At 38.6% G+C, this 25131-nt stretch overlaps 1 protein-coding gene across 3 annotated transcripts in view; it reads left to right on the top strand.

The window, feature by feature from the left end:
- Positions 1-25131, top strand: part of Metap1d (methionyl aminopeptidase type 1D, mitochondrial) — an 82069-nt gene continuing 56938 nt past the window's right edge. For all 3 annotated transcript variants that reach the window (XM_027946169.2, XM_071619074.1, XM_071619075.1), the window contains exon 1: positions 1-66. In XM_027946169.2, the coding sequence (XP_027801970.2) occupies positions 27-66 (40 nt within the window). In that variant the 5' untranslated portion in view covers positions 1-26. The remainder of the gene's footprint in view (positions 67-25131) is intronic.

Genomic DNA, 25131 nt, shown 5'->3' with positions numbered 1-25131 from the left:
TGCTCGGCCACGTGACCAGCGCCAACATGGCGGCGCCCAGCGGCGTCCACCTGCTAGTCGGCCTAGGTAAGCGCTCTGAGGACAACCCCGCAAGGGTTTGCGCGGTCGCTCACTCATGAGCACCGCGGTTCAAAGGGAAACCCGCCCGCGCTCAGACTTCTCGGCGCATTGGACACACGCAGGCTCATTCGATGATATATCCACACTCTGTAGGAACACTTTCGTTCACTCCACCACTCGCCTGAACTTCGTCTTGCGTGGTTCCTCTTGAGATTGTTCAGACCATTGTCTCAAGTTTTCCTCCCCGGCTTCGGTGTATCATTAGTGTTGTAAACATTTATTTTGGTGCGGAGCCAGAATAACTCTGAAATGCACCTGGATACTCTTGCTTTCACGGGAGCTATTCTGTTGACGTTTCTTTTGAGGAATATGCGAAACGTGATTATTCTTTTCCGATGATTTGAGAACAAATGATGTGGTTGTTATCCTGAATGAATGTTGGGATCTTAGTTAGGAGTACGAATAAAGGAAATCCGTTGGGTTTGATCTTGGTTCTGAATCTTTGTTGGAAAGAACTCGGAAATTGTTTCAAGGACAAGGAAACAGGAGAACTAACATTTTGAGGGGCTCCTTTAGTGTCAAGCACGTAGAAACAGTCTGTTGAGGTAAATATTATTTTCATAGTATTACCTACCATTTAAGAGCTTTTAAAGTATATTGTATTGGTATTGTGTTTAAGCACATTACATATACTAGCAACCTTTTAAAACCCTAAGAGTTAGGCATTATTCCATCTTTGCAGATGGGAAAAGTGAAGCTACAAAGGTTAATATAACTATGGTCACCTAGATGGTAAATTTGAACATGAAAATTTTATTTTGAAGGCGTATTCCTCTGTACTGCATGGCACGATTTTTTTCATAGAAAACAGTATGTAAAGTTCTGTCACAGACAAGTATAAATAAATGTAAGAAGTAAAGAGGACCCGTAAAACTGATAAGCAGTGTCAATGGAGATGAGTAAGGAGCTACAGAAGATTTGGTGAGAGATGTGTAAGGTAATGGAGGAAGCTAATGTACTGGTTGCATGGAAAAATGGAGGTCAACATAAGTGCAGTTGTGAGAAAAGAGAGCGAGTTTACATCTCTTAAGATCTAGGCTCCAGTCCAAACTCTACTAATTAAGTTACTTTTTTTGGCAAGAAATAATGGCAATTAGACTTTGTGTTTGTGTGCTGCAGGTAATGGTGAAGAGGATCTAAGGAGATACTCAAGGTAGAGGAGTCTCCCAACCCCCCCCCCCCAACCATATATATGGGTGTATACACACGTGGGTATATATTCATTTACATGTATTTAGTATTATATATTTAATCTCTTTGCAGATTGCAAAAATAACATGACGCTTTTCCTTCCTTCCTTTCCACCTAAGATTTTGACAAATGAAGGTTTAAACAATCTTGGGGAAGCTACTAGTCAGGCCAAGTTATTGGTCCCTATAACCAGGCCCAGCTATCCCACGGTGCTGCAACTGCCATGACAGGGATCTTGATTAGAAAAGGAAGGGAAAATGTGCCAGGAAGAGATTTTAGTGATGGGGAAAGGGCTCCCCTCTAAACTAATTTATCGCCTGTTTTAAATTGCAGACAGGTTTAACTGCAACCTACTCCCCAACCCCCAGAGTATAAAATGAAGGGTAAATTCATAAAAAAAATCTTATCAGTATCTCTTCCCCCTCCTTATCCATCTACAGTGATTTAAATTAATCTACCACAAATTTTTTTATTGGTTCATAATAGTTATATGTAACATTAAGATTCATTTTGACATAATAAATACATGAAATATAAGTTGCTTCAATTCGATCCCCAGTACGTACTCTTATCTTCCCTCTCCTTCCTCCCCCATTTCCTTTCCTGTACTCTATTGATCTTTCTATTTATTTACAGTTTTTAATAGTAGTGTCTTGTGGATATACATAGTAGTGGAATTCACTATAGTATCTTCATCTATGTACATTGGAAAGTTAGGTCAAATCATTCCACTGTTTTTCCCTTATTCCATCCCTCCTCGCTCCTCCTCAATCCCCTTCTTCTACTCTCCTGATCCTTCTTTTATTTTGATGGAATTCTTCCCTCTATACCTCCTACCACTGTTTCCTCTCCCTCTCTCTCTCTCTCTTCTCTTAGACTAGCTTCCACATATCAGAGAAAACATTTCACCTTTAACCATGTATCTTTATATATCTAGATCAGTCTCTTGGAACCAAGCAAGAGGTAATAAGAGCCTTGTAGCCTAGGACTGAAATATTCCTAGGTATTAGCACTGGGAGGAAAGCGCAGAATTCCTATCCTGGGACCCTAAGAACTGTCTCCCAATTTAGTCTCTCATTCTCAACCCCCACTTTACTAGAATCTTGTTCTACCTCCTGAAGCTACTGCACAAGATCCTTTGCTCAGTGAGTATGGGAAGGAATTGGGCAAGGCAAGTAAGGGGACATATTTTTTTCTATTTTATAATTTTTTGGCACTGCGGATTGAACTCAGACGCACTTATCCACTGAGCCACATCCCCAGCCCTGTTTTGTATTTTATTTAGAGACAGGGTCTCACTGAGTTGCTTAGCACCTGGCTTTTGCTGAGGCTGGCTTTGAACGCTGGTCCTCCTGCCTCAGCCCCACCCCCAAGCCTCTTAGATTACAGGTGTGTGTTACCACACCCAGTAGGACATATTTTTTCTTCACACTCTTGTATGACTCATTCTCCCTGGATTGCCTTCAGTCTCTGATTTTCTGACTTTCATTGGCTCATCTGTCAGCTTTCTCCTGTTATCTCCCCTGCTGGAATGCAAGCTTCTTGTAAGCAAGGATTTTTCCTTCTTTATCCTGCTGTCCTTCCACAGTCCATGTAGAGGTTGCTGAAGCCAGTGAGGAGAGAGGGAAAAGACTTGGCCTGACCAGCAGAAAGGCTCATTTGGTAGGTGTGTGGAATAGGTTGGCCTTTCCAAAGGGAGGGCTACATGGCACAGTATATTTTGGTGTAAATTATGCGTACCTTTTAATACTCTACACCTAGTAATTTATCCTAACAGAACAATAGGATGAATGTGCAGTGTATGAACAAAACTGTAGCTTTTTTTTTTTTTGTGCTGGGACTCAAACCCTGGGCCTTGTGCATGCAAGGCAAGCACTTCACCAACTGAGCTATATCCCTAGCCCAAACTGTAACTTTATAATGATAATAATTGGGAAATATTGGACAGAATCTGAAATGTCCATTGGGAAGAAAATGACTACAGGAATTATAGTTCCTCCATGCACTAGAGTGCTCAGCATCCACTTAAAAGATAAGGTAGATAGATGTACCTTACATTTATAATTGCTGACACATATTGAAAATAAAAGGCAAGTTATAGAACAGTATATTTCACTAATGTAAAATTACATATCAATGCCAGGTGTGGTGGCACGTGCCTGTAATTGCAGCAACTAGGGAAGCTGAGGCCAGAAGATTGTAAGTTCAAAACAGCCTCAGCAACTTAGCAAAACCCTGTCTCTAAATAAAAAACATAAAAAGGGTTGGGGATATGGCTCAGTGGTTAAAGTGCTGCTGGGTTCAATCCCTAGTATTAAAAAAACAAAACTTCAGTTACATTTAATGTTTCTTTATGTGTATATATATGCATGAATCTGGAGGTGCTGGCGGTATAGCTCACTGGTAGAGCATTTGCCTAGCATGCTGATGGCCTGAGTTCAATCCCCAGTATCACATATATGAGAGAGAAAGAGAGATAGAGGTAGAAATCTGGAATGATGTTCACCCAAGTATCAAGAGCTGCCATTTCTAGATGATGGGGTTGGACTTATTTATATTTGATATGTACAAATTTTATACAGTGGGCAGATAGCATTCTCATTACAAAAAAGTAATTTTCTTTCTAGGTGCAGTGGTACATGCCTAATCCCAGTTACTCAGTAGGATGAGGCAGGAGGATTGCAAGTCTGAGGCCAGTCTTGACAACTTAAGGTGATTGTGTCAAAATAAAAAATAATATTGAATGTTGGAATGGAACCAACATTCTTTTACTATGTATCCTTTACTATGCATATTCTCTGTAACAAAGCAAAATGTCTATATAATAACATAGGTATAGAACATCTTTCATATTCCCCAGGTCAAAGAGTGGCGAATGACAAATGCAAATATACTCATGATTTAAAATACATATAATACTATTATTTTATTTACTTTTTTTCTTTTAACAAATATAAGGGCTGGGGTTGTAGCTCAGTGGTAGAGTACTTGCCGAGCACTGGGTTCAAATCTCAGCACCATATAAAAGTAAATAAATAAAATAAAGGAATTGTCCATCTAGAACTTAAAAAAAAAAATTTAAAAAACAAGTATAAAATATTTTAAGTGCTTTTTGTTCACTTAGGACCCTAAGACCGTTGATTCCCCCACTGACAATTACTTACCCAAGTGGTTTTTCAGAAAATTAGTGTTCAGGTAGGGGACAGGTTTTAGTGCATGATGAATTAAGTACTTTAAACTTCTGTCAAGTAGCATGAGGTCTTTGTTATTTCTGTAAGAAAATGTATGCTCAGTTTATTGTTTTGGTTTTGGCTTTTCAAACTGGAGATTGACCAGGGGCACTTTACCACTGAACTACATGCTTAGCTATTTTTATTTTTTTAAAAAATATTTTTAGTTGTAACAATACCTTTATTTTATTTGTTTATTTTTATGTGGTGTCAGGGATTGAACCCAGTGCCTCACTCATGCTAGGCAAGTGCTCTACCACTGAGCCACAAGGCCAGCATCAGCAACTTAGTAAGACTCTGTCTCAAAACTTAAAAAAAAAAAAAAAAGGACTGGTAAAATAGTTTGGTAGTAGTGCACCCAGGTTCAATCCTCAGTATCCCCCCACTCCCCAAAAATTAGGATGCAGTTCATAGGTGCTTTGAAAAATGTTCATGTTAATAAGGAGCTTTCCATCACAGGAACTACATATAACTATATTCCTAATGATAACCAGAGAATGAAAATGGAATTTTGCTTTATATTTTAACAAATATATTCCAACTATAGTATATGACCCTAAAGTCATATATACTTGTATGCTTTGTTTCATCTGCTTGAAACAGTTTTCTATATAGCACAAATAGCTCCTGTCTCCCATTGAAATTGTGAGATTTATGTAGACTTTCAATGATGGATGTTATGCTGTTGTTTAAAAAAATGATGATGTTGACCTCTATTAGTTGATATGGATGATGTCCACAAATATATTATTTGAAATAATTAGAACAATTTAATATAATGCCATTTTGTAAAATCAGATGCAAATATTATGGTGTATGTGTATATGTGTCTAATGTGTATAATATAATGTACACAGAGAGGAAGAGGAGAATGGCATACATGAATCCCAGTTTTTTTTAGGGAGGGCACAGGGGATTGATCTCAGGGGCACTCGACCACTGAACTATGTCCCCAGCCCTATTTTGTATTTTATTTAGAGACAAGGTCTCACTGAGTTGCCTAGCGCCTTGCCATTGCTGAGGCAAGCTTTGAACTTGAGATCCTCCTGTCTTAGCCTCCTGAGCCGCTGGGATTACAGGCACGTACCACCACACCTGGCCATTAGTCCCAGTTTTTATGAAATGCCCACTTTCCCAAGCAGTGGAAATTTATGAAAATTCAGAGTGATTGTTGTATATCTTAGGGAATTTGGGCAAAGATGGAAGAAGTTTTATATGTATGCAGAGCTTCATTTTGAACAGCATCTTGTTTTATGGTTAGAACAGCTTGTTCTTGTGAAAATTGGAATTTCTTTTCTTAGCCTTTGAATATGGAGAATTTCAAACATACACAATGCAATGACTGACCATATGTACCTCATCTAGTTACAAAATTCATCAGCCTAGGGACTGGGGTTGTGGCTCAGTGGTAGAGCGCTTGCCTAGCACATGTGAGGTACTGGGTTCTATCGTCAGCACCACATAAAAATAAATAAATAAATAAATAAATAAAGGTCTACTGACAACTAAAAAAATATTTTAAAAAATCATCAACCTCGGGCTGGGGATGTGGCTCAAACGGTAGCGCGCTCGCCTGGCATGCTCAGGGTGCTGGGTTCGATCCTCAGCACCACATAAAAAAATAAAATAAAGATGTTGTGTCCACTGAAAACTAAAAAATAAATATTAAAAAATTCTCTCTCTGTCTCTTTAAAAAAAATCATCAACCTACATTCATATTTGTTTCATTTATGCCCCCAAACACTTGGCTGGATTATTCTTTGCTTTATTTTATTATTCTTTTAATTTTATTTTTTGAGATAGAGTCTCACTATGTTGGCCAGGCTGTCCTACGATTCAAAATCCATATGCCTCAGCTTCCCAAGTAGCTGGGATTATCGGCATGTACCACCATGCCTGGCAAAGCTGGATCCTTTTGAAGTATATCTCAGATAGCATATCACTTCATCTGTAAATTTTTGTCATGTATCTCTAAAAGATGAGGAGCTAAGAGGAGGAACCTTTTCCTCCTATGTATATAATATTTATCATTTCTAGAATTTCCATTTGCCTCTTTTAAAGAAAAAGTTTCCATTCTCTGTTGAGAGATTTCCCACATGTTCACTTATTATATCCATCCATCTTTTCCTTTAACTACATAGATATACTTTTTTTTTTTTTTGAGGCAGGATCTTGCTATATTGCCCATGCTGGTCTTGAACTGATGATCCTCCTGCTTCAGCCTCCCCAATAGCTGAGATTACAGGTGTGTGCCACCCTGCCTGGCTGAAACTTATTTCTTGAAGTAACTGTTTAGTCGGTTTGCACTATGGAGCTTTTCACTTCCACTTTTTTTCTGATTGTATGATATTCCACTGGGGTAGTTTAAGATGTTCCTCTGTAAACTGAAAGTTAGATTCACGCCTGACTTGATTCAGGTGAGACTTTTTCTTTTTAAATAACAGTACTTCATAGATAGTTATTGGGTTTGTGTGTGTGTGTGTGTGTTTTGTTTTGTGACATTAGTGGCCATTGGTGATCATTATCTAACTCTCTTGACTTGTTAGAAGTTTTAAAATGATAATATTCTAATTTAGTTATTCTTGTTTCATTCATCAGGAAGTATCTACAAAGAGAATCCTTCTGATCCAGTATTTGTTTATCCTAATAGATCCTTCCTGGCAAGGAATGTTAAATACTTGTTTTGGTCTTTTTACTTAACCAATTTAAAAAATGACAAGTTTATCCTCAAAAAGTGACCAATGAATTATTTTTTAGAATTATCATGTGGATTAATTTTTATTGGGCATCAACTTCTTTAATTTTCAGAAAGTGTATGAAAGTATCATGGAGTGTTAAAATGAAATCCTGAGGCAGAATTGCCAGATTTAGGATAGAAGAGCAAAAGCTATTGACAGGAGTAGTGTTTTCAAAAAATAGAATTTAAGCTGGGAATGGGGTGGATGCCTGTAATTCCATCAGTTTAGGAGGCTTAGACAGGAGAATTACAATTTCAAAGCCAACATCAGCAATTTAGCAAGGCTTTAAGCAACTTAGTGAGACCCTGTCTCAAAATTAAAAATAAAGAGCTGGGATTACAGGTGTAATTGGGAGGCTGAGGCAGGGGGATCTCAAGTTCAAAGCCATCCTCAGCAATGGAGAAGCACAACTCAGTGAGACCCTGTCTCTAAATAAAATACAAAATAGGGCTGGGGATGCGGCTCAGTGGCTGAGTACCCCTGAGTTCAGTCCCCAGTACCAAAAAATAAAAAAAATAAATAAAAAGGGCTGGAGATGTGGTTCAGTGGTGCATGCCCTGGGTTTAATCCCTGGTACAAAAAACCAAAAGTGGAACTTAAGGAAATGTTACTATAATTTAATGTTATAATAGTGGAAGATTATCGGATAAGAGGATTGAACATCCTCCAAAGCTGGTTACAAGTTGGGTCTCAGCGTATTAGGCATTCACATCATAAGAGGATGCTCATTTCTGCATATAGTGAAATGTCAGATCTTGTGCTTAGAATAAATATATCTGTGCTGCTCAGTATCCATAGGGTGATCGTATACACCATGAAAGGACAATTGGGTAAATATAGTTTGCATCCTGTTTCTACAACTGTTTATCTTATGAATAAAAAATAATTTAAGTTTCTACTCAGCTTTATCTAAAACTGCTTTAAAAAATAGAATCTGTTTTTTTGGGGGGGTTCGGGAGACTGGGCTTTGAACTCAGGGGCACTTGACCACTGAGCCACATCCCCAGCCCTATTTTGTATTTTATTTAGAGACAGGGTCTCACTGAATTCCTCAGTGCCTCTCCATTTCTGGGTCTGGCTTTGAACTTGTGATCTCCCTGCCTCAGCCTCCCAAGTGGCTGGGATTACAGGTGTGTGCCACCACGCCCAGCTCTTTATTTTTAATTTTGAGACAGGGTCTCATTAAGTTGCTTAAAGCCTTGCTAAATTGTTGAGGCTGGCATTGAACTTTCAATCCTCCTGACTCAGCCTCCTGAGCCGCTGGGATTACAGGTGTGCCCCACCACACCCAGTTTAATTTTTAAAAATTTTAAGTGAGAACCTATACACAAGAAATGTTCCTTTACACTTGCCTGTAAACTTGGGAGGCTGAGGCAGGAGGATTGCAGGAGGGTTGCAGAAAGAAACAAAGAAATGTCCCTTTTTCCTTTTAGCAAAAGTACCTTTTTTCCCCTTCTTTGTACTGATGTTTGAACCCAGAGGTGCTTTACCACTGAGCCACATCCCCATCCCTTTTTAAATTTTGAGTCAAGGACTCAATTGCTGAGACTAGCTTTGAATTTGTGATCCTTCTGTGTCCCCCTTCCAAGTGTCTGAGCCCAGCCAGATATGCCTCTTATGGTGCTCTTGGGCTGGGACATAGAGCACTTATTGGTGGGATAAGTATGGAAGAATCTTGACACTCTTACGCTGTTTCCTGAGTGCAACAGGAAGTAAACTCCCCCAATATATGCAAATTTTGGGTATTTCTGAAGAAAAATATGTATACCTTTCATTAATTTCTCAAAATAAAATGTATTTTGAGGGGAAAAATACATTTCCCTTAGCAAATCAAAACTCTTTGATATTCCTTCCATTAATAAGGTCTATGTCCCTGCCCTGAAACAGATTGTCTTGGGACAGCTTTCACTAATAGAGTATGAGGGAAGTGATGCTTTGTCATTTGGGAAACTCTGATAAAAGGGGATATAATCTCTGCCCTGTTCACTGGAACCCTCATGCTCAGAGCATGAACTACTTTGTGAGAAACCCAGCTATCCTGCAGCTGCCATGCTGTGAGAAAGCCACTCCATCTGGAGTGGCATCAGTCAGGAGTCCTAGCTTGAGTCGTCCCTTTCCAGGCACGAGACATGTGAGTGAAGAGGGTTCCAGCTCCTAGCCATTGAGTCACCCCCAGTCTTCAAGTCTTCTTAATGGAAGGCCTGGGACATCAGACAGCCTCAGACATTAATTTATGAATCCCTGACCCTTGTAGTTCACAAGCATACTAAAAAAGTATTTTTTTTTTTAATGCTGATAAATTTTGGGATTGTTTTTATGCAGCAGCAGTGACTGGAACAATACATTTATCTATAGCCAGCTGCAACTATTTTTTTTTTTTTCCAGTGGAAAACCTACAGAAGCACTTTTAGGGAATACCTGTGGGCCCAAAACTTGGGGTTACCACCTAAGGTGAAGTATGGCTTCTTAACGGGTATTAATCATTTATACATAGACTAGATGAAAAGTCAGGAGTGTGTGTGTTTTTTTTTTTCCCCTCCCTTTTTGGTACCAGGGATTGAACCCAGGGGTGCTTAACCACTAAGCTACATCCCCAGCCCTTTTATTTATTTATTTATATTTTTTTAATTTTTTTGGGGGGGTGTACCAGGGATTGAACTCAGGAGCACTTGGCCACTAAGCCACATCCCCAGCCCTATTTTGTATTTTATTTAGAGACAGGGTCTCACTGAGTTGCTTAGCATCTTACTTTTGCTAAGGCTGGCACTGAACTCGTGATCTTCCTGTCTCAGCCTCCCAAACTACTGGGATTATAGGTGTGCACCACTGCACCCAGCTTATTTATTTTTTAATATATGTATATTTTTTAGTTATAGGTGGACACATACTTCTATTTTCCTTTAATTGGTACTGGGGATCAAACCCAGTGCCTTACATATGCCAGTTGAGCGCTCTACTACTGAGCCACAACCCCAATTCTTATTTTTTATTTTGAGACAGGGCCTTGCTAAGTTGCTGAGGCTGGCTTTGAATTTATCATCCTCCTGCTGAGTTTCTGGGTTACAGGTATGTGCCACTGCATCCAGCTAAAGTCAGGAGTTATTTTTCTCATAAGTTGATACTGCTTTGTATTATAGGTGACATGTCACCTTTTTACCAGGTTTCCAGAGGAACTGAGCTAGAAAGTTAACCCAGGGCCAAATTTTCCCACAGAGAAGCATCCATTGAGAAAAACAACATAGCAATGTTATTATTAGACAGAATAGACATTAGGTTAAATTCTAAGAAGTTGTTCATTGACTTTTTCTATATCTAGACTTAATACCACCTTAATGATCTTATTACTCCCATGACCCTAAACAATATCCATCAATCTATTTATGTTCCCAACTGAGTTCTTACTTCTATATTTCAGACTCACACATCCAACTGCCTACCTTTTCACTCAGATGTCTTAATAAATAGGTATTTCAGAACCAACATGTCCAGAACTCCAAAACTGGATTTCTGACTCTTTTCCCAAATTTGCTCCACTCATACTTCCCTACTTTAGTTGATGGTAATCTTTTAAAAACAGCTTTATTAAGATAGAATCCACATATAATACAATTCACCCAATTAAAGTTGTACAATCTAATGGTTTTTAAACATTAATTTTGTTCTGTCAGCTTCTTAGACCATAAACCTTTAAATCACCCTCAGTTCCTTTAAAAAGTCCTATTGGATATACCTTTATGATATATCCAGAGGGGCTGTGGCTGTGGCATAGAGTGCTTGCCTAGCACATGTGAGGTGCTGGGTTCAATTCTCAGCACCACATATAAATAAATAAAATAAAGATATTGTGTTCACCTACAACTAAAAAAAAAAAAAATTAAAAAAAAATATATACCCAGAACCAAACTTTTTTTTTCCCCCTTATCCCCATTGTTTACTACCTGATTTGAACTAATATTATATCTAATCTGGATTATTGCAGTGACTTATTACTGGTCTCCCAGCTTCTATCATTGTCTTCAATAACTCAGTTCTAAACATAGCAGCCTGACTGATCTTTTAAAAATGTAAGTGAGGGGCTGGGGATGTGGCTCAAGCGGTAGCGCGCTCGCCTGGCATGCATGCGGCCTGGGTTCGATCCTCAGCACCACATACAAACAAAGATCTTGTATCTGCCAAAAACTAAGAAATAAATATTTAAAAAAGAAAAAAAAAACTCTTTAAAAAATATATATAAAAAAATGTAAGTGAGGTTATTCTTTTGCTTGAAATCTATTTCCCTCAAAGTAAAAGCTAAATTCCTTTATGATGTTCTATAAGATCCTCCTTATAGCACTTAAAACTTTTTAATACACAATATGATTTACTTATTTGTCATGTTTATTGTTTATTGCTAGTCTCCACCATTATAAGTTCTACACAAGGAATTTTTATTTCTTTTGTTCCCCAATTTATGTTAAGCACCTAGAATATACCTGATACATCAAACTCAGTAAATTTTTTGAATGAGTGAAAAATGACTAGTTAATGGTGATACAGTAAAGTTGATAATGAATCAAATAATGTGTTGAAATACATAAAGCCAGAGCTGTTAGAAATAAAAGGAATAATGAATAAATCACAATCATAGTGGGAAACTTTAGCACACCTCTAAAGTAGACATAATAAAGTTATTGAAGCTCACACTGTTATAATTAGCTGGGTGTGGTTGTACACACTGTTATTCCCATTGACTCAGGAGGTTGAGGCCAGAGGATTGCAAATTCAAGGCCAGCCTCAGCAATTTAGGAGACTGTCTCAAAATTAAAAAAAAAAAAGGGGGGGGGGGGGCCAGGGACATGACTCAGTGGTAGAGCAACTTTGGCTTCAGTCCACAGTACCAAAAAGAAAAATAAAAGAAAGGAACCAGTTGAGTGTTGCTGGGTTCAATGTCCAATATTACAAATAAATAAATAAATGAAAAAGAAAAAAATGTTATAATTAATAAGATTGATTTAATACTAAATGTGATACTTTGGATTAAAGTTTCTTTTTTGTCTTTTTGTTTATTTTTTTACAAAATACATGAAATAGGACAAAACTTCACTAGAAGCCTAATTGTTCTAGAAAAAAATGGTAATCTGCCAGACATGTTGGTGCATATTTGTAATCCCAGTGGCTCGGAAAGCTGAGGCAGGAGGATCTTGAGATTAAAGCCAGCCTCAGCAGTTTAGCAAGGCCCTGTGCAATTTAGTGAGACTTTGTCTCAAAATAAAATATAAAAAAAGGGCTGGAGATGTGGCTTAGTAGTTAAGCACCCCTAGGTTCAATCCCTAGTCCCTACCAAAAAAAAAATTGTAAACTATATTCTTTCATCACAAAGCAGTAATACACAAATTAAGGATTTGGCCCAAGTGTTGTAAAAACACAAAAGGAATCTAGGTAGTGAGGGATGTGCTGTTAACATTGTCCTGGACCTGGAATACATGGTTCTTGTCTTCCATGAATTCACAGTGCTTGAGGGAGATCAGCCATGTATCTGTTATTGCAACAGAGTAAGATTAAGACATAAGCAAACAGTGCAATGGGATCATCCAGTAGAGATAGAGGAGTCGGCTTCAGAGAGTGGGTGGCAACTGGCTCCAGTCTGAGCCCTTCGATGGAAGGAGGAATTTGGTCAAGTGAAGATGTCAAGAGACAGCCTCTTATCCAAAGGTAGAGAGAGGAGTGAGAATTCCAGTAGCCTGGGATCTTGTTGGATAAACATGGCTGGCAGGCCCAGTGATAGCTAGGAAGTAGCCAGAGGGGAATGTTGAAGTAGCTATTTTGAGCATTAGACATACAGGATTTGGGGGCCACCTAAGTGGGCAACTGAGTCATGTGTGTGAGAAGGGAAGAAGATAGGCAGACTCCTGTTCTCCCCATGCAAATAGTTTTTCAGGTGGGAGAGGGGACAAAAAATTGAAGAAGACCCTTGTCCCCAATGACTCTATTTTTTTCTGTACATTTTCCCAGAGATGATAGATGAAACGATGAAGTAGGGGATTAGAAACTAATAAAGGATAAGTAAAATTACCCTACAGAATTGAGACCCAGCTGAAATTACAGTATAATTTGTAGTGGTCCCATTCATTAACACTGATTTTCTCCAAATGTGTATCACCCTGTGTATGTAAAATAGTTGAGATAGAAGAGCTGGATTGACTGGAATTTTTCAGGTGGAAGCTCTAGAAGAATAGGAAGTAAGAAAGGCAGGTCTTTGACAAGAAGAGGATTGAACTATTGAATCACAAAGTCTAGCCTAGGCTAGAAGTTTCATATAAGAATAGGGAATCATCTATTTGTTGTATCTGTACCCATTATTAAAATGAATAACTTGGAAAAAGAAAAAGAGAAGAGTCTGATAGTTTGGAGAAAACATGAATTGTCCAAAGGTGAGAACTCCTAGCAAGACCAAAGAACAGGTATAGTGAGAATGCAAGTAACTTTTGAACTGCTGTAACAGTTTTTAGTTAATTGAAGAAATAAGCTTTATACATGTAACAATGCAGAACAGTATAATGTTGCTTTGAGAATAAGAGGAAGGAGAGAGAATTTGAGGCTTGAGTGGTCAATTCATAGAAGAAATGAGACCTAGTTCTTGAAGGATGAGTAAGGTGGTCAGCAGAGGGACTGAGGAGAATGTTCCAAGGGAATAAAGCAGGGCCATGGTAAGCTAACCATGTGGATACAGAAAGTCACATATTTAGAGGGTTCTGGAGTGGAGGATATGGCTGGAGCTGAGAGCTTGTGTGAGGGATTTCTAGGAGATGAGGCTTAATTAGGATCAAGTCATAGAGAACCCTGAAGACCAGTTTAGTGTTTTATCTTAAAGGCAGAGGAGAGCACTGAGATTTTTAAAAATTGTGTTGGTGTCTCCATTTTAATCTATTCCTGCTGTGTTCTGAATACATTTGAGAAAAAAAGCCATGACAGATTGTTAGAAGATAGTGGCAGAGGGTGCTGGGGATGTGGCTCAAGTGGTAGCGCCCTCGCCTAGCATGCATGAGGCACTGGGTTCGATTCTCAGCACTACGTAAAAATAAAATAGAGATATTGTGTCCACCTAAAACTAAAAAGTAAGTACTTAAAAAAAAAAAAAAAAAGGAGATAGTGGCAGAAACCAAATGATAAGGTCCTGAACCAGTGTAGTGACTACAGTAGAAAGGGAGAGTGGATGCCAGAGAAGTGGGACAAAGCAGAGATCATCAGGACATGTGGCTTGCTAGAAAGGGGACCTGAGGAAGCAGAGAAGCCATCAAGGCAGGAAGAAAGGAGTTTCTAGAAATGGAGAGATTAGTCAGGAAAAGATTTCTCAAAAAGAAGTTTTGAGGTGATTAAATGAAGGTAGTGAATTTGGCCACTAGAAGACTACAGTGACCTGAGATGAAAATTAGCAGAAGGCACTTGTAGTTGATTGTAAAGAAATGGGGAGGTTTTGTTTTGTTTTGTTGTTTGTTTGAGTTTGTTTTGGTTCCTTTAAAAAAGAAAACTTCCTAGAGATATAATTCTTAGATATATAATTCAAATCTATTTAAAGTGTATAAATCAGTGGTTTTTAGTATATTCCGTATATAGAGTATACTTAGTATATTTAGTATATAGAGTTGTGCAGCCATCCCCATAATCAATTTTACATTTTCATCACCCTGATAAGAAACCTGTTTACATTAATAGTCACTCTTTAATTGTCCTGATACCTCCAGTCCTAAGCAACCACTAACCTTCTTTCTGTCTCTGTGGATTTGCCTTTTTGAACATTTCATATAAAAGAAATTTACATACAATCTGTGGCCTTTTGTGACTGTCCTCTTTCACTTAGCATAATGTTCTTAAGGGTCATCCCTATTTGTATTAATCAGTAATTTTATTCATTTATACTAATATTTGTGTGTATATATGTATGTACATATGTATGTACACACATGATATGTATATACATATACACACATAATATATATATACATACATATATAGAGAGAGTGAGCAAGTGCTCTTACAAATAATACTGCTACAAACATTTACATATAAATTTTTGTTTATGGGCTGGGGATGTGGCTCAAGTGGTAGCGTGCCCGCCTGGCATGCGTGCGGCCTGGGTTCGATCCTCAGCACCACATACAAACAAAGATGTTATGTCCGCCGAAAACTAAAAAATAAATATTAAAAATAAATAAGTAAATAAATAAATTTTTGTTTGGACATATGTTGTATTTTTGAAATGGAGGCCCTAGATATATTTAGAAGCAAGAGAAGGGAAAAAAAAAAAAAAACTGGTAAGGAAGCAGGGCCACTGGAAACCCTGGTGATCAGGAGAGAGCAGACCTAAAAAAGATGGAAGAAACAGGAGAAGGGGGGATCCCTAAGATTGGGAGGGGCTCCTCTGAGACAGGAACAAAGGAAAAATGGGAATTTCTTTTTCTGGGGATGAAAGTATTTTTAAATATATTTTCTGATTATAAAAAGTAATCTGAGAGGCTGGGGGTGTGGCTCTGTGGTGAAGGACTTGCCTACCCTACATAAGGCCCTGGTTTTGCTCCCTAGCCATATATTTAAAAATTAATAGGCAGAAGGCTATAAACAGTGACTAAGAATGTGGGTTCTCAAGTCTGCTGGGGTCTGAATCATGATACTGCAGTTTACTAGTTGTGGAACCATGGACTCATTAGCTAATCTCTCTAAGCTTCAGTTTCTTTATTTGTAAAATAGGGATGAGAGAGTAGCTACTAACAGGATTAAAAGAAATAATGTATGTAGAGCTGTATTAATTATCTATCACTGTGCAACTATTACCCCAAAATGATGAACATTGTGTCAGTTTCTGCGGGCCAGGAATCTGGGAGTGGCTTAACTGATGCCTGTGGCCCAGGGCTCTCATGACATTGCATTGAGCTGTTGGCTGGAGACCAGTTTCTTGCCCATAGTCCCTCTCATAGGACTTCTAACTTGGAACTAGTGATCCAAGAGAGAGAGAACCAGAGTGGCTACAATAGAAGCCACAATATTCTCTAACTGAACTTCAGAAGTGACTTCTTATCACTTCTATCATATGCTATTGATCACATAGTACAGTGGGGCAGAGGACTGGACCAGGGTATGAATTCCAGGAGGCTGGGATTGGTCTTAGCAGCTGGCTGGTACAGCATTACTTGGCACAGGGCATGACACAAAGTAGCAGTATTAAGATGTTATAGAAATGTATTAAGACAGTGACTATCACCCATGTCCCATCATTTAGAAAGAGTAGGCATTTCTTTTTTTTTTTTCTTTTTAGTTGTAGATAGACACAGTATCTTTATTTTTATTTATTTATTTTCATGTGGTGCTGAGGCTCGAACCCAGTGCCTCACACGTGCTAGGCAAGTGCCCTACCACTGAGCCACAACCCCAGCCCCAAGAGTAGGCATTTCTAAAGTATCTTCCCCCCTAAGAAGGGCTACTAGTAATGTGACTATGATTTTTTGAAAAATTCTGCCTTATTCACAAAAGAAAATTGATTAATTACTGAAATGTTATTTTAGGGAAATTAACTTTTTATCTCTTTTACCTCTCACATGTAATCTGTGTATCACACCATTGTTTTTCCTTCAATTAGCCTGTGATAATTCTGTATTTGTGCCTTCGCACACCCTGTCTCTGTAATCATTAAGATTAGGATTTTCCTAAGATCAAGCAAAAATAGGTCAGCAGTAAAAAGAACACCCTGGCTGTGTTCTCTGCAAACCAGATGATGCTGCAGAATACCGGCCCCTCCAAGAACTGATAGTTCAGAAGACAACTCCTCTCTGTCATCTTCCACCAGTGCCCCCCTACTTTATGCTCCATGCATAGCAGCTGTTCAGGGCACTGCGGAGCACAGGGGCGCTTCAGAGAATTGAGTAAGCGACACAGTCAGAGAAGGCTATGCGGGGCCAGAGAGCAGGAGGCAGGACAGACGGCGAGATAGCAGTAGGATGGCTTTATCACAGATGAAGAGAGCGGAGGATTACCAGTTAACTAGGCTAAAAAAAGAAAAAGAAAACCCTCGAATATATCTATCACTAGTCACTTTTCAGTGGAGCCTTCTAACTTGGGGGACAAGGAGAACAGCTGCCAAGGAGTCTTAAAAACTTGGCTTGGGTGGTTACTATTCTGTGGTAGCTTCTTTTATAAGGGTCAGATTAATTTTCTAATGCTGTTTTCTACTTTAATGTTATTGCTTTAATCATTATAATACCACCAATTCCTTCAGGCAATAGGAAGCTATTGAAGATTTAATGAGATTCATATTGCTTATGCTTAAATGTTGATGACTTCCTGAATGCATATTAATCATTCCTGACCTTGATCTTAAATTCCTTCCCACTACAGATTCTCATCAAGCATACCTACTAGATCCCTCCGTGTTCACTAAATACCTGGTTCATTTCCAAAAGTACATAAAAGAACATTAAGGCAAATATTCAGTGTGTGTCATATTTTCAGTACCCTTGTCTGATTTGTCTTCCAATTCTTACTGCAACTGTAAATCAGGAAAATTTAGGAGGAGAAAAATCAGTTACAGGGGATTTAGCCTTGTTTAAAAGACTGTATGTTCAGTGCAGCAGACCTTGAACATGCCCTAATTGGTTGTCTAGGTCAGTATGTCCAACTGGCAACTCTCAGAGCCCATCCAGGCCACAGAGCATTTCCGGGTGGCCTGTGTGCATGCTCCGGCTGTCAGAGCAGCAGGACTCAGCCTCTGGCCGCTGCTCTGCTGACCTATCCTTTAGTTTAGGCCCACCCCCTCCTGCCACAGAGGCCTGGGAAACCTGGGCTGGCCACCTGGTCTCCTCATGTCCAGCATCTATGCATCTGTCTCAATTGTGCCCTCAGCCACCTTGACAGATTTCCTGATCAACAGTCCTTCCCTGAATTAGGACCTGGAACAGGAGTTGGAGAATATGAGATGATAGATCTCAGGACTCTGAGGGAAGATGAAAGTGCAGGAGAGGCAGACAGAAAGGATCACATCATTCAAAGAGAAGAAAAAAATATGTAAGAACTTGAGGATAAGGAGTTATGACAAGGAGAATGGATGTGTGTTGGGTACATTGGCGCATGCCTGTAATCCCACTGACTCCAGAGACTAAGGCAAGAGGATCACAAGTTCTAGGCCAACCCCAACAACTTAGACCCTGTCTCTAAAGAAAAATGAAAAAGGCTACAGATGTAGCTCAGTGGTAAAGCTCCCCTAAGTTTAGTCCCCAGCACAAAACAAAACAAAAGTAAAACATAAAACAACAACAACAAAGGCAAAAACCTCAAGGAGATAGGATGTGAGGGGGAAGGAAGTAAAGAGGTGAAGGAGCTTGTGTGTGGTGATGCTAGTCAGGGAGATGAGGAACAAAAGAGGCAAATTGCATGGGAAAGAGGCCACATGTGTGATAATGAGAGAGAACTGTGGAGAGAGCAAAGCAACTGCTCTTCCTGGCATAACTTGACTACGTACCCAACGAGGAGAAGTGGTCTGACAGTATTTTTTTCTGATTTGCAAATATATTTACAACAACAACAAAAAATTACTAAAAGGTAAACCACAAGGCTGGGGGTATAACTCAGTGGTAAAAGTACTTGCCCAGCATGCCTGAAACACTGGGATTGATCCCTAGCACCACAAAATATAAATAAATAAATAAATTCTAAAAAGTTAAGCCACAAATAGATGTGTATTTAGCATATTATATTACACTGGGATTTATTTTATGATATCCCAAATGTATAACATTTGATTCTGAAGCTCAGCTTATTTGCTGGCATATTGATTGTTTTAAATATGGTCTGTCCCAATCAAGAAGTTTGATAGTGTTGTTTATTGTCACTATAGGTCATCAAAAATGTGCCACACATATTTTAAATGGTATAATATCGGCACACAGTTTTTCAACTTTTTAAGGTAGATATTTTTCTGTTCATATCATTTACTTAAATAAATGAGAAGATATCTATTTTTGCAAAGTATATTTTTCATATTTAATGATCAAAGTTAAAAACAATTTTAAAAAATGACTACCAAATTTCCAACAATTTATGATTGTTGTTGTTATTATTTGTAGTGCTGGGGACTGAGCTCAAGGCATCCTATATGTTAGGCAAGCACCCTACCACTGCACTGTATACCTCCACCCATAGCTCACCTATTTATTTCCATTTCTATTTGAAAAATAATCAGACGCTGGCAAACATTTAGGCTCAAGGATCTTTATTACCAGGTTGCAGACAACTGGAAATAACTCACATGTCCAGAGAAATAGAGGAATGATTAAGTAAATTATGAAATATCCATAAGATGAGAAGTGTTATACATTCATTATATATATAATTACTTCCTCCAACAATTTTTTAAGAAATTCTTTTTTTAAAAATATTTTTTAGTTGTTGATGGGCCTTTATTTTATTTATTAATATGTGGTGCTGAGAATCAAACCCAGTGCCTCACACATGCTAGGCAAGTGCTGTACCACTGAACCACAACCTCAGCCCCAAGAAATTCTTATTCATTTATTTTTTAATATTTGTAGTTGTAAATGGACACAATACTTTTATTTTATTTTATTTATTTTTATATGATGCTGAGGATCGAACCCAGTGCCTCACACATGCTAGGCAAGCGTCTGCCACTGAGTTACAACCCCAGCCCCAATAACTATTTCCAGCTCTCTCATATTGCACTCAAGTGGCCCTTTAAAAAGTACATTGGGCCACAGTGGCACACACCTGTAATCCCAGCCACTCAAGAGGCTGACACAGGAAGATCACAAGTTAAAGGCCAGCATGGGCCACTTAGTGAGATCCTGTCTCAAAATTAAAAAGGACTGGGAATAGAGTTCAGTGGTAAAGCACTTGGCTAGCACAAGGCCCTGAGTTCAGCACCCTCCCCACAAACAAGATATATTAGGACATTTTGCTCCCCCTTAAAATCTTTTCTTGGCTTCTCATTGTACTCACCATGAAAACCCTGACCTTCAAGGCCCACTGATCTCACTACCCACAACTCTCCAGTCCCTCCAATTCCTATCTCCTGACTTCTTTTCAGGACTCTTTCTCTATACTCTTTCCTCCTAGGGATCTTTGCATATGCTGTTCCCCAGCTTGGACATCTGCTTAATTCCTGCTTGTTCTTGAGGTCTTAACTTCATTGTCACTTTATCAGAACAATTTCCTGCCATGCGTGGTGGCACACACCTATAATCCCAGCAGTTGAGGCAGGAGGATTGAAAGTCAGCAATTTAGTAGCCCTAAACAATTTAGTGAGACCCTGTCTCATAATAAAAAAAAAATAAAAAAGGGCTGATGACGTAGCTTAGTGGCCAAGCATCCCTGGTTCAGTTCCTGATAACAAACAAACAACAACAACAAAAAAAAAAAAAAAAAAAAAAAGAAGAAGAAAAGAAAAGAAAAAAGAAATGAACATTTCCTCCTGACCCTCAGTACTCCAAGGAGACGTCCCAAATATTTTCTCTTATGTGGTCTGATTCTCCTTCATAACACATATCATATTTTTAAATCATATGTTCATTATGTGTGGTTCATTTAATGCCCATTTCCCCTCTGGATTTGGTCTTTTTCTCTACTTTCTAGGAGAGTTCAAATTTATGCATCACCCCTTCATTTGAGGTTTTAATTTCTTTTACCATATTTTAAGCCACAAGAGTCTGTCTTGTTCCCTGAAAGTTTTTATTAAAATGCGTATACTGTTCTTGTTTTGTGGTTGCAAAATCTCTCTTGAGTATATTATAAATAATTTTCTAGGAATTTTCTTCTCTATATAGTCTGTTTCTTCTGAGCTTTTTCTTTTTTGTCTTGTTTGGTATTTTGTATTAGTGGCTCTTAAATATTTGGGAATCTGTCATTGTCTGCTCTCTGTCAGAGTGAGCAATTTAAAAATCTGAGTGGACTCATGAAAGTCAAGCCCGAGGAACTGTCACATGATTATGGAAGACTAAGAGGACTTTATAACCAATTTCACTGTGGAATTCTGCATTGGATCTTGGAACAGAAAAAGGGCTTTAATAGAAAAACTGCTGAAATTCACCTGAAAGATGAAGGCTGGCTGCCAATGTTCTGGAAACTAAGTGAGAGGGCTAGCAGGTGGGGGTGTGTCTTAGCACCTAAGTCTACAGTTTTCACTTAATCCCATAGTGACCCACACTTAACTTTTCCTGGTGTTCTCTAGTCAGGGATCTCTGTTTTTCTCTCTCCTGAGAATAATTCTCTAGTCTTTTGCCAAAATGGTAGAGGGACAGTCATTCCACATGGTAGAATATGAGATCTGGGGACTCATCTGTGTCTTTAACAGATTTCTATCCACTTTTAGTTCCACTTCATCTTTTTATCTAGAAATCCTGGTGCCTCTTGTTGACACCTGGGAATTCTTGTGTCTCTCCACTGTGTGAACAGAATTCTGTTTTCTTGGTTCTGTCAAATCATTTACCTCCTTTCATCTGTTTTCAGTTCCTGATTTTCCCCATATTTTTAATTGGTGAATCATAATTATACATAATAGTGGGATTCATTGTTACATATTCATACACGCATACAATATAACAATATAATTTGGTCAATATTATTCTCTATATTTCCTGATTTTTTTTTTTAACCTGTTTTCTCTCCTGTTCTCTCTTATCTTTTAAGTTCATGACTTAATTTGTAAGAGAGGCAGGGCTGGGGGTGTGGCTTAGTGGTAAAGCACTTAAAAAAATAGAATAAAATATATAAATAAATATAAGAGAGGCAGTAAATGGTAGATGCATATTTGGTTCACCATCTTATTTGACTTCTGAAATGAATTTTGGTACTTCTCAACTAGAAATATTGCCCTTGTATATGTCACATTTTGTTTCATTTTATCTCTGATTTATAATTTATTTTGTGGGGGTAACCCTCATCTAATTTTCAATCTTTTTCCTTTGCCCAGTGAAAAGTATTCAATTTGTTGAATAGTTCTCAGGGTCTTACCATCTCTGATAGAAAATATGGTCAAAACTTACCATTCCAAATAAGTATACTCAGTACTTAAGCAAAACTAGGACAATCAATGCTTGGTACAGTGTGGGCTTTCATAACTACTGCAGCTTTGCTCATACTTCTTTACCTTCTGGTCTGGAATACTGTTCCCTTATTTATGTCAAAATTCTATTTTTATAGCAAGGACTATTTCAGGCACCATTGTCCTTATAGAATGTTTTTTGGTCTAACGTTATCATTTTGGTCATGCCTGTCTGCCTACCTTCCTTCATCCCTTACTGCCTTCCTGTAATATTGGAATCACACCATTGGGGCTCAGTTTACAGGAGACTTGGTCATTCTAGCTTTTTCAAGCAGACGTGAATTGGTTGTTCCTGATTGTTATGAAGTAGCCTGTAGGCAGAACCTGTGGAAACAACTTCTAGAACAGATCCTCTGAACTGGCCCACCAAGGAAGCAGGTAGAACTGGCTTATAGGGGAAACTATGCTGCCACCACCGTCAATTGCTTCTCAGTACTCACATAGCTATTATGGGACAGCTGAGTGCTGCTGCAGAAAAACCTAACATTTCCACAACTACTCATTAGCAGAAAAAAGAATAGCAGAAATAACAGGAATGAGCCCTTCTCGGCTTCTCCCTTCAAGTCGCCCATGAATGCTTCTAATTAATGGAGCCAAATTCAGATGTAGACCTTTATGTATGGGGAGTTTGGGAAATGTAGTTCTTAGCCATCTAGTTTCTACAGTACAGAAGACAGCTTAGGAAGAGGTTGGATGCCAAGGATGCCAAGTCCACCATTGCTTCCATTGTCATTTACTCTGAGCCAGAAGCTCTAAGTATTTGTAATAATTTTCACCGCTTATCTTATCATGCTACTGGATTATCAAGTCATGTAAGGCAGGAGATGTATATATACGAGTCTTTCCTTCCCTCCCTGTACCATAAACACACAAAGTTCTGTAGCATGTAAGAACCAAGTAACTGTTTTGTTAATTGAATGAAATCTAGTCATCTTGCCAAGAGTAGCACCTTTACTTGGATTTAAGGAAAACCTTTTAATATTAACCCAAGACAAGACAAGGTAGTAATTAGAAGGGAGTCTGGAAAACTAAGGAAAATTTGGTTTGGTTATGTAAAAAATAGAAATTGAATTGAGATCCTGGCCACAAATAATTCCTTCTTTCCCAATATTGAAGAGAACCTGTGGATTGTCTTAAATCCTTGAATAAGAGTAAGTCCTCTGGGGTAGTTGCAAATGCCATTGCACAGAAGATTGAGGATAGTAGATGGAATTGAGAGCCATAAAGTAATGTCTGTTTAATGGAGGCAGGGGCTGGGAGTGTGCTCGGCAGAGCCTGCCAGGCATGTATGAGGCCCTGGAAACCACATTCCCAGAACCACCAAAACAAAACAAACAACAACAAAAAGAGACAAGCTTATTAAGGTAAAGAAGATAAGTTTAAAAAGAATTATTAGGAAATATGTGCATCTGGAAAATCGGAGGGACCTTCATGCCTCAGATAGCAAAGGTGATCAACTTGACTTCATAGCTATTGACATATTTATGAGACTATTAAGAACCCTAAAAATGAATTATAGCTGAGTAAAATTTGAGTAAAATCTTGTTGAATTAAGATACAACAAATAGTTTACATTCTGAATTAGAAATTTTTTCTTTGTATGAAATAAGAGGCTTATTTAAGGGATACTTTACACAGGCAAGTCTCAGTTGGCAGCATACGGCTTCAGATGCCTTTCCCTGGCTGATGACTGCTCAGAGGGGTTCTAAACTGTAGTATGCATTAGAATCACCTAGAGGCTTTATTAACTGATGACTACTCCATTAGAAGAATATGTTCTTCAAAGGAATTCCCATGTAATGCAAACGATGCTACTCTAATGAATCATACCACTGCCATGACAGTGGCTCCAAAATGGAGCTCATCATCTTTGCCTCAAAATCTGCCCCTCCTTGTCTTTTCTGTTTAGGTTAATAAATAGAGTATTCACCCAAGGTCTTAGGACAGAAGTGTAGAAGGAGAAGGTCGGTAGTTCCTAGACTTCTCCTTCTAACATCCTAGCACACAGCCATTGTGGGTTCTGCTTTCTGGATGACTTCTCAATAGGCCTACATCACTTTTCACCTTCCATGCTACAGCAGCCTTTTCATTTACCTCCCTGCCACCAATCTGTCACTAGCCCAAGCCCATCCATTCCGCAGGTATTTCTAAAATTTAAATATATTTACTTTTGGAATGGGGTTGTGGCTCAGTAGTAGAGTGCTCGCCTAGCATGTGTGAGGCCCTGGGTTCAATCCTCAGCACCACATAAAATTAAATAAATAAAATAAAGGTATTGTGTCCAACTACAACTAAACAATACATATTTAAAATAAATAAATAAATATATTCGCTTTTCTGTGTTCAAGATGCTTTAATGTCTTCGCATTGTTTTGTTTGTTTTGAGATAGGCTCTCCCTATGTTGCCCAGGCTGATCTTCAACTCCTGAGCTGAAGTGATCCTCCCATCTCAGCCTACCCAGTAGCTGGGATAGGGAGTCGGTTTACCCTAGTTTTAATATAAAATTTCAATTCCCTATTGTAGAACACAAAGTCTTTCTGTGTTAGTTAACTTTCCATTGCTGTAACAAATATCTGAGATAAATCAACTTAAAAGGAGAAAAGGTTTATTTTGGCTCACAGTTTCAGAGGTTTCATTCCATGCTTGTGTGGCTGCATTGCTTTTAGGACAAGCTGTGGCAGAACATCATGGCAAGAGAGTGTGGTGGAGCAAAGCTTCTCACCTCATAGTGGCCAGAAACACAAAAAGACAGGAAAGGGGTCAGCCCCA

The sequence above is a fragment of the Marmota flaviventris genome, chromosome 11 (assembly GCF_047511675.1).
Source record: "Marmota flaviventris isolate mMarFla1 chromosome 11, mMarFla1.hap1, whole genome shotgun sequence".
In the NCBI taxonomy this organism is placed as follows: domain Eukaryota; kingdom Metazoa; phylum Chordata; class Mammalia; order Rodentia; family Sciuridae; genus Marmota; species Marmota flaviventris.
Note: the sequence above shows the minus strand (reverse complement) of the source record. Positions and strands in the feature narration are given on the sequence as shown.